Source organism: Photinus pyralis, unplaced genomic scaffold, assembly GCF_008802855.1.
Source record: "Photinus pyralis isolate 1611_PpyrPB1 unplaced genomic scaffold, Ppyr1.3 Ppyr1.4_LG1, whole genome shotgun sequence".
Taxonomy (NCBI): domain Eukaryota; kingdom Metazoa; phylum Arthropoda; class Insecta; order Coleoptera; family Lampyridae; genus Photinus; species Photinus pyralis.
Genome location: NW_022170249.1, coordinates 56,740,797 through 56,751,342, shown reverse-complemented (window position 1 = coordinate 56,751,342; position 10,546 = coordinate 56,740,797). Strand labels below are relative to the sequence as shown.

General features: G+C 34.9%; 1 protein-coding gene across 3 annotated transcripts; it reads right to left on the bottom strand.

The window, feature by feature from the left end:
* Positions 1 to 7,658: 7,658 nt before the first annotated feature.
* On the bottom strand, positions 7,659 to 10,546 carry LOC116158935. Of its 3 annotated transcripts, none has more exons than XM_031471807.1 (7): positions 10,148 to 10,546; positions 9,640 to 10,085; positions 9,020 to 9,583; positions 8,623 to 8,962; positions 8,324 to 8,570; positions 7,894 to 8,272; positions 7,659 to 7,843 (listed from the first exon to the last, which is right to left on the bottom strand). In XM_031471807.1, exons 1-5 carry the CDS (start codon positions 10,431 to 10,433, stop codon positions 8,470 to 8,472), a joined length of 1,737 nt encoding a protein of 578 aa, XP_031327667.1. In that variant the 5' UTR covers positions 10,434 to 10,546; the 3' UTR covers positions 7,659 to 7,843; positions 7,894 to 8,272; positions 8,324 to 8,469. The 3 variants fall into 3 exon arrangements, with proteins under 3 accessions (XP_031327667.1, XP_031327668.1, XP_031327666.1); XM_031471808.1 differs by having other exon boundaries at positions 7,894 to 8,570; positions 8,623 to 8,706; positions 8,764 to 8,962; XM_031471806.1 differs by having other exon boundaries at positions 7,894 to 8,570.

Here is a 10,546-nt window from a genome sequence, read left to right as displayed (position 1 = left end):
TCGAGATCCGGATAATAGTAGGATAACCTGAGATCCCCCTTTAAAGTTAAAAATATTCGTGTATATTGGGTTGCCAACGACATGAAATATGTCCTTCTATCATTACCCCTATAGAGGGGAAAGGAATTATACAATTAAAATTATCCATATAAAAAGCAGTTAGGATGAGATCCAAAAATAAATACACTTAAGTAGAGATCATATAGTGTATAAAATGACATTGGTGTGATGAGAGATCATGCGGTGTTGTCAAATGTACTTGTTCTAAAAATAGATTTCATTATCTTTTGCGAATACTTAACAGGTTGTTAGCCTTCCTGTGGGATTTCTTCGCGTATTCTTTCTTCCATAAAGCGGTGCGTTAACATTATTTGGCACCCGGGGCTTGAAATATAACATTTAATTAAATAATACCTAGTGTAATACTCTATTTTACATCGATGATAAATTATAACGATTAGCTATTTATTGAAGGAAAGAGTTCCGGTTGGAAATGATTTTTTTTTCTAACAGCTGATAATGGTGCATAAGTCTACATCTTTGAATTAAAGGACCCAATTCAAACTCACTTTCAAGGTACAATTGCCATTATAATTAATTTAATAATTTTTTGGCATTATCTGAAATGTTTCAAAATTGATTATGCATAGGTATTCATCCTACAATCATGTATAAACACCAAACCCAAAGAAATCATTATCAAATTGCTTCCTTATCTCTCTTCCAGTATCGTATGGTGCCTGGTTGGTAAAAGCAATCACAAGAACTCTAAAGTTATTTGCTTATGATTACATGTAAACCATAAGGTTGTTCAGTATTTCGTAACGAAATCTGCAAAAAGTTCATTTTTTAAGACAGATGCCTTGCTTAGTCAAATTGGTTCAAACCATGGAGGTGGCCATTTTGGTTCAAAAACATCTAATTCATCCTACAATCATGTGTAAATACCAAATCCAAAGAACTCATTATCAAATTGCTTTCTTATCTCTCTTCTAGTACCTTATGGTGCATGGTTGGTAAAAAGCAATCACAAGAACTCTAAAGTTATTTGCTTATGATTACATGTAAACCATTAGGTTGTTCAGTATTTCGTAACGAAATCTGCAAAAAGTTCATTTTTTAAGAAAGATGCCTTGGTTAGTCAAATTGGTTCAAATCATGGAGGTGACAATTTCGGTTCAAAAATATCGAACTTATCCGGCAATCATGTGTAAACACCAAACCCAAAGAAATCAGGATAAAACCAAAGCGGTGACAAACCGTACCGCGTTAGGACCCAACTTGGACAAAACGTACCGCGTTTCGCCGTGGTCCAATCAGAACGGCCAATTTTTGCCGTATGGTTAATACGTGGTACGTTCTGCCTAAATGCGTACGGTACCTAATTGGTAAAATCAATCATAAACAATTTACCAAATTCTCTTTTTAGACAGCGCTGTAATATCTTTGGTTCTTTTCCCGATGAGCTTGGTATAGAAATAACGATTTTGACATCTTTTGATTAAAATACAAGTGGTCATCGAAAGTGTACCAAATTCCCTTATTGGGCACCGTGGTAGGTGTGTTCCTAGCTTATAGTTACGATACCCTTAGAATCCATTATGACCCTCTTATTAATTTTTTAATTTAATGTGCTTACTAAAATATACTAAACGTTATTTTACATTTCTCCTCAATCCACCAGTTTAATCTCTTCAATACAAATCCGCCCTTGTAACGTAACGTGGATTAGGAATAATACATACGAGGTGCAGATAACAAATTATTTACGTTAAAGCGCACATAGTACAGCTACCTCTTTCATTATTTGCTATCGCACTTTAAAGCGAGAGTACCGCTTTACAATGTTGCCGTTTATTTGGATCTCACTTTATTTAAAATATAACGCATTATATATAACGTAAGCAGCGCCCCCTAAGATGATCACTCAAGAACTTCGCGTGTATAAATTTTGACAAAAACCTAAAAGTTGAGATCCGGGCGAAAATTGAAATTTAGCTTCCTGTATGATCGACCGAGCTAATAGACTCGATATACACAGTAAAAAAGGCGAGATCCGAAAACGGATCTCGGGTTTACCAAATGGATCTCACCTTATCTGCAATATATGTAAAAATGATCTCACCTTAGCGCTTTTTAAATCTATATATATATATATATATATATATATATATATATATATATTATATATATATATATATATATATATATATATAATGTATGTAAGTAAGCCACAAATAAAAAACTTTTGGGAAAGACAAACTCGATAATTTGACAAATTTGAATTGCAAAATGCAGTTCAATAGCAAGTGGAATTTGCAAGAAAGAAATCTTTCGTTAATGATTTTTTACAGGTCGCACACCTGCTACAAATTCATCGGAACATAAAAGCACCGTCGGGGAAAAGGGCGAAGGTTTATAATTATCCACATTGGGAGTTCTGAGGGTTTTCTTAAAGAAGGGTTGCTCCTATTGAATCCAAGAAAACGGGCGACTACTACGAGGACATGAAAGCCGATGTGTTTTAAACAAATGCTGAAATTTATACCAGAAAGTTCGATTATCGTTACGTTACAACAGCTTGGAAGATAAGAGAATATTCGAGAAGGGTTAATTAGTAAAACCATATCTTTTAGAGATCTTGTCACTGCTATAAACTGGAAAAAATACCTTCAACATGTGACAGATCAAGAAGAAACTTGGACTTGGACAAACAAATTGGACATCTTGGTGGAACGATTAATTATTAACGTGACTGCTGAAGACACCTTCACGAATGAAGAATAAATTGACGCAGATTGCATAACGTAATACTTCTTGTTCATATATAACTTTTACAAATGCTGTAAACTCCATTTGCACGCCCCCATGTACATTTTAAGTTTGTAAATAAAATCATTATAAGCTCATTAACTATTGTCTAGGAGATCCTTTCAAACCCTTATTGCTATGGAGCGTATTTTTCATATTTGTGCGCTTTTAAATAGGTACTGCTTTTCAAATGGAAATTGTGTTGCGGCTCTTTGAAATTTTTCGCTATATGCACATTCCTTTATTACACGCACATCTGAAACGCACTTTAGTAGACGAAAAAATAAACTTTTAATAATGTTAAAGCGGTATACAGTTTGGACAAAGGTTGAAAGAAAACACGCTCCTTGCCGAAATTAAATTAAATTAACACTCTGAAACTAAAAAATAGATTCAAAACAGATTTCAAGAAGCAATCAAACTCTTTCCCAAATTAGAAAAGCTGGATTTGCAAATGGTCGAAAAACAAGGCCTCCGTGTTTGGCTGCTTTCTTACAAATTGTTAATTGCACTCATGTTTTGTAATGAACAGGAGAAAAATGGAATAAACCAGCAGGCTAAAAACTAAGGTGTTTTAGAAAACCCCGTTTTCCAAAAAAGGTGGTTACTGTAGAAATCCACCCGCAAAAATGTTGAGGACAGATTTCAGGAGCAACGCGATTAACTGCTTGATAAAAAAACCACCCACTTCCGCAAATTGTGAACCTGACGTGGACGAAATTCGAATTGTTGAGAGTACCGACAAAAGTTTGTCGTCCTCTTCTCAACGAGAAACAGACAGTGATAAAGAAGAAACTTTTGAAGATTGTGCTGTATCGAATTTCGCAGGGTAGCTTGCCTTTAAATGCATCAGTGTTTTTGTGGAATTTGCCCACACTTTACCGCACTTGCGGTTGCATAAACGCACGTTCTTATGCTATGGTTTCTGTGGTATAGCAAATATCGAAACGTGGTTGGATAGGAATACTCTAGCTCTCCACATCAGCGTTACCAGATATACCGTTTTTGCGGTAGATCTACCGTTTTGAGTTTTAAGCTACCGTTCTACCGCAATCAATATAACTTCTACCGCTAAAGATTTGAGTTACGCAATACTATTATTTGTCTCTTTCATATTTTTTTCGCAGCATTTGCGCTGAACTGACCTGGAAGCTGCCAAATAAATAAAATAATCATAAAATTAACTCGGCATTATCAGGGAATGCTAAATTAATTCCATGATAGTATTAAATTACAGAGCCTTTTCCGGTCTATTAAATTACAGTGTGCTATTCATAAAACATTGCAAGTCTCTTATCTGAACATTCTTGCTTACCTTAAATGAACTTGTGAGAATGACTTCAATCCAACAAACAAAAAGAAAAAGCAAATTAAAATTCAGTTTCTTTCGGACTTCGATCACGCTCCCGTTCGTTATCTGTCTTCTGCCCTTCAATCTTAAGTCTTTATTGTGTTAGTTTTTATATTACATGGATTTCCGTGTTTGCTAAAGGAAACGTACGGCCTTTAAATAAGAACTACCTATTTACGTTTACGTATAAAATGAGGTAAAATTCAGATTTAAAAGGAAAAGAACATTATTTTCTATAGCAACCATTTTAGTTCAGATTCAGAGAATGAATATATTTCCGATTCTGCCCCAAGTTCCAGCAAACCAAAAAAACGGAAATATAATCAATTGTATACAAAAAAATGGGAAGCAGAATTTAATTGGATAATTGAAGCGAAAAAATCAAGTTGTGCACATTGTAAGATATGCGATAAAACCATTAATATAAGTTCAGGGAAACTTCAATTGGTGCGACATCAGGATAGTGAATCGCACAGAAAAAAATCAAAGCAGGCAGTAAACCAACCAACTCTAAAATCATTTGTAAATAAAGGTCCATCAATCGAAACCGCTACAAAAAAAGCGGATATGTATATTTCCGCTTTTGTGGCAGAGCACAATTTGCCATTTAGAATTGCGGAACATCTTCCGCTACTTTTAAGGAGCATTTGTAGCGATTCCGAGATTGCCAAAAATATAAAATGCGGTAGAACCAAAACAACCGCTGTGGTAAAAAATGTAATTGGCCAAGCAAGTGCTCAAAAACTTTACGATATATTAAAAAAGGTCAAATTCTCTATAATTATTGACGAGTCGACGGACCTAAGTTGTTCGAAGCATTTAGTTATGGTTGCCCGATATTTTTATGAGAATAGGTAAGATGCAATCATCAACAAATTATTTTGCTTTAATTATGTATTTTTGCAGGATTCACGACACTTTTTTAACATTAATTAAAATGAAGGGCATCAAGGGCTGAGGACATATATAGGGAAATCGTGCGTTTTTTTCAAGAGAAAAATATCCCCCACTTAGAGAATCTAATCGGGTTCGCCTGTGATGGTGCAAACGTAATGGTTGGTGCACACCACTCTGTTATGTCAAAGTTAAAAAGGGATATACCTCATATTTTCTTATTTAAATGCATTTGCCACAGTTTTGCGCTCTGTGCATCAAATGCTTGCTTAAAGCTCCCCAGAGCTGTGGAAGATTGTGTCCGCAATATTTATAATTACGTAGCCAATAGTCCCAAAAGGATTGAAGCTCTAAAAGAGTTTCAAAACTTTACGCAAACGAAAATTCACAAGATTTTACATCCAAGCCAAACTCGTTGGCTCTCTTTAGAACAATATAATGCTCTAAAATTATTCGGTGCCGCTTTCGCGTGCGGTCTACCAATATGAATAACACTATAGCGTGCGGTCTGCAGTGTAAGAATGTACCTAGCACCTAGCATGTGATCTCCATCACAAAAATAAACAGTGTTTCCAAAATTCAAAAACCAAATTACGGCAATTATAAATTGCTATTTTTTATTATTATCGTATAACCTTCTAGCTAAGGTTTATTAATGTAATTATAAGAAAGAGATTAATAGGCTCATTATGGGGTGCTGTTATTTAAAGTCACTAATGATCCCATAAGAAGCATTAATTAACATTCCCTTAAAATTTGTTTATGACGAGAATAACTGCATCCATAATGGGATGAAAGTACAGCTTTCTATTATTATGCCGCTTTCGTTAATCACCTATTTATAATCACCCCAACCATCGACCGCTATTGGACATCAGGGTGATAATGATTGTACTTAAGTGAATTTCCACAGCCCTGACTTTCAGTACTCAGACATTTTCAATATTGATCATGTTGCTGAAAGATTTTTACAATAACGTTATTCTAAACGAAGAATTGGCAGCCGCTTATCTGCAAGAAAGACAACTTTTGGATGCAGCGGAGGATGTAGAACCATGTCACAGATGTGGCAGTGAAATGCAGCAGAAAAGAAGACGCGACAGAAATGGAGAATACAGGCCTATATTCAGGTGTCCTCGTAAAGGCTGCCAAACCTACCGCTCTGTACGTAAAGGAAATCAATTTTTTCATTACACTGATGTGAACAATAGATTACACTGTAATTTGAGTTTGTGCGAAATTTTGGAGCTAGTGTTCTTGTTTGTGATGGAGATCCCAACGAACAGTACGGTCACGCTAACTGGAAAATCATCTGCAACGGTTACCGATTGGTTCAACATGTGCCGAGAGGTGTGCGGATCCATTATTCGAACAAGGAGAAGAATGACTGGCGATGACGACAATCCAATACAAATCGACGAAGCAAGATTTGCTGGACGGCGAAAATATAATCGAGGAAGGATGCTAGCCGGTGATGGTGCACCTGTATCTGAAGACAGCGATGTAGAAATTCAGGATAATCGCAACCATGGACGGCGTATAGATGGCCCTTGGGTATTTGGGCTAAAGCAAGGCACTGATTGTCGATATTTTTATGTTGAACGGCGTGATCGTAATACGTTAAGGCGGATAGAAACAGGGGATAGGCCACACACATGTCTCACTGAAATGAAACCTCAAATGCAGAACTTTTTATCAATTTCCTGGTTCAGGAAATTATTTTGGAAAGGATTAGGATATTTTATTACATTGCATTATAACATAAAATTTGATGTATGCATTTTTTGGGTCAAAATTTGCTTGTATATTTACTGCGAAGGAGATTTTTTGTATTACGATAAGATTAAATTTACAGACGTGTGTTAAGGTTATTAAAAAACTAAATGCATACAATTAATGTCACGTTGGGTTACATTAAGAAAGTATATACAAAGTTATTTCAATTAATTTGGTTTAGTTTTAATCTTCATAAAAAGTTTTTTATAAAATGCGTGTTACACAGAAAAAATATTGTAGAGATAGGCAACTTAAACTACACATTGCCTTGGGCCGTATTGAAGCTGTTCCAGGTATGTAACTCATTTACATATCAAAAGAGACGGTAATTATAATTACTATACCTACCTGTATTATCTACTTCTTTTGTAAACTGTTTTATTATTTCGATGCACAATAATGCTGCTCCCTAATTTTACTTCTTTATTTTAATTTTTCCTATATACAAATAATACAAACAAAATGTAATATTTTTCAGTATTTACAGAAAATCTTGCTTTTACTTTCCGCCACATACGTAAAGAAAGTATTGTAGGTAATCGACCAAACAAAAATTTTGTTAATTTTAATTTTTCTCGACGTTTCATGACCCAAGGACGCCAAAAAGTGTTTTTTAAAAGTGTCGGTCCGTCTGTTGTCGTCGTCATAGTCGTCGTCCGCAAATTTTATGCACTTTGTTCTCAGAAACGGCCCATCCGATTACAGTGAAATTTTCCGATTTTTATTTTGCGTTTTATCGTTTTGATAAAATAAAAATCATCGCAACATTGGAAATTTTATTTATAACCTCTAATACGAACAATTAAAAATAACATTCTTCCACTTTCCTAATAAAAAAAAATGTACATTGTATAGTATAACAGTAATTACATGAAAAATTATTTTGTAAGGTAAACCTTCCTAATTTCTTGTTGGCGAGATCTTCTCGGGTCTACTAATTCAGGTAGTAAACTGTACATATAAAAATCACGTAGCCGTTTTTCCATGTACTGTGACCAAAAAGAATCGTCCCTAAAAATATAACAAATAAACGTCAATAAATAAAAATTTGTAATAATTACCTTAAAATTTCTTCAACATGAAATCCTCCTCTGGTATACAATATAAAAAAGCATACTTCCCGTTGAGTTGTATGTAACAAACCCTGCACCTGATAAAAATAATTGTGGTTTCGTTTTAGTGTAATCATTCTCCAGCAAGCAATAATCAATTTTTTTTTTTGCAGTATCGCATCAGTTGGTGACAAAAGACCAGATTTATCCGAACTTTTTATTTCAATAATCGCATTATTGTCTACTAGGCCATCCGGAGAACATGCCAAATAAGAAATACTTGGATCTATTACTAAGCCGCTTTTGTTTACCTTTTTATTATATTTACTTTCGAATAAAGCAATTGCGGTTTCTTCACTTTCTAAACCAAATTGTGTAGCACTGGAACCTTTAAAAGAAGAGTATAATAATGCTGAAACTGTTTTTGCTGTTGAAGTACTATTCCGCAGTTTACATATTTTTCCAAAATTTGACGCGGTAATTCGTTTCATCCTTTCACTCTTCCAAACAACTGACCCAGATTGCAACAATGATGAACGAAAAATTAATTCTTTGTCTGCTTGATCCAATTCACGTAAAAATTCGTTACACTTTTTTGTGTAAGTCCATATCTGCTATAATGTTAGACGCCTCTGGACCATAAGATCTATCTGTTGTAGCAAATTTTTTCCTCTTCACACATTTTCCTAAAACGCACAAAATGTGTTCATAAATCATTAACCAGGGACGTATTGCTACCTTGTCTCCGAATTTCTCTGGCTTTACTTCTCTTTACTAAATACTTTTCTAAATAAGTTCCTGCAGCCAATTCAGATAGTTCTTCTAAAATAATTGCCATAAAACTTCCAGATGAATTATAAGAAATTGCCGCCGCCATACATCTTATTTGGTAAGAATTCTTTAACGAAAAGTTAATTCTTTTTCCTCCTACAAACTTGGCGACTATAGCATTGTAGGTTTCGGCGGCCTTGGTGTCAACGTCATGTAGCAGACTGGCAGCATTGTTTGCCAATCGCATGTTTATAGATTTCACTACATTATACAAACCGCATGATTGTAGATCAGGTACAAGGTTTTCCTAAATAAAAAAAAAGGTTATGTGTGGCACAGATAACTTTAAACATGAAATTCTTACCTCCCCGCCCTTGCAAAAGTAATCGTCACATGCACTGTGGTCCCCAAATATATGTTTTGGGCCATTTAAAATATCCCCTTTCAATGAATTTGTTTTCTCATCAAATGGTTTATTTTCGTTTTTCCTGTGTTCAATAGCTTTAGTCACCGCATTCCGGAAGCGACCCAATGTGTCGCTATTAGTAACCTTCTTTCGTAGTGCTATTGGAAAATTCGAATCTTTTGAAATTTCTGAGATTTTGTTCAAATAATTTCGAAGTAGATGGTTACGGCATTCAATTTTTTGTATTACAAATGTCGGTCCATATGGTGCTGCTTCTGTCAACTTTCTATAAACGCTACTATCACCGTCGCCTATCACTCTCCCATATATCAAATTGTGCGTTTTTACAGACTTTTTAAAACCTTCCACAATAATGTCAGCTTCCATTGATGTAGAAGTTCCATGCCAATTTTGGAAGCAATCATGATCTTTTAAAACTGTTGCTCTTGCGCATACGTAACAGTACTTATTCCGAACTCCAATGTACAAAAGTTTTTTTGTCTTTGCTCCTATAATACATGCCTAAAATACAGAAAGTTCTAGAATATATTGTTAATTGCGTTTACAGATACACTTACAACTCCAGATAAAGCATTATAGTTTGTTCGGTATGAGCGCTTGCTCCAAGCTCCATCAACTATAACGGATATAATCGGTATTCCTTTACTATTTACTTCACCGGAAGTTTTCGCCAACAAAGCCTCTTCTTTTCCAGCGTTTACCATAAGTTCCTCATTTTTGGTTTGTATAACCGAAAACAACTGGTTGTGATGTTTGCTGTACGTTGTGTGTGACATATTAGGGACATCCAATGATGCAAGAATTTCAGAAAGTTGCGAATAACCGATACCAGCACTTATACAACCAATTGCAGCCATCAAGTTTACGTTTACATTATTATCTGGATCTTCGGTCCTTATATTTTGAATAATATTACATACTTCACATTTAAAGGAGAAAACGCTATGTAAACCCTCAATTTTTTCAGAAACAAGGTTTAAGTCAAAAAACGAACAGTTAAAACCTGAAACGTAATAAATAAATCGATCAATCGCCTAATCAATTTTTTTAAATGTAGGTACATACCTTCATGCTTCAAAGATTTCAATTGACTGAAAAGGTATGAAATGTTCACAATTCGTCTACCGCTTGTTTTGAACAAACTACTATTGGCTGTGGCTTTTTCGTAGCAAAGTTCCTCAAGGTCCGTATCTTCACTTATGTCCATATCGCTTTGCTCATAAACCAAGGACCTATCTTCTGAATCATCTCCAGAAATCTCGTTATCTGAGCAGTCTCTAACACTTCCTGCGTTTGAAATATCGGAATCAATATAACAGGAGGATTTGGAATTGATAAATTCATCCATCATTTGTTCTCTGCAGTCAGTATGGTTAGACACTACCAATTGCCCTTCAAAATCGAGAATGGTTTCAGTCGAAATTTGGTTTTCATTTGTACCAACGCTTTGGAGTTTCGGAACAT

Coding starts and splice junctions, on each gene's coding strand:
- LOC116158935 (XM_031471806.1), bottom strand. CDS start 10,433: ATGATGGATGAATTTATCAATTCCAAATCCTCCTGTTATATTGATTCC. Junction 10,086..10,147: donor GAAATCTTTGAAGCATGAAG/GTATGTACCTAC, acceptor ATTACGTTTCAG/GTTTTAACTGTTCGTTTTTT. Junction 9,584..9,639: donor ATAATGCTTTATCTGGAGTT/GTAAGTGTATCT, acceptor TCTGTATTTTAG/GCATGTATTATAGGAGCAAA.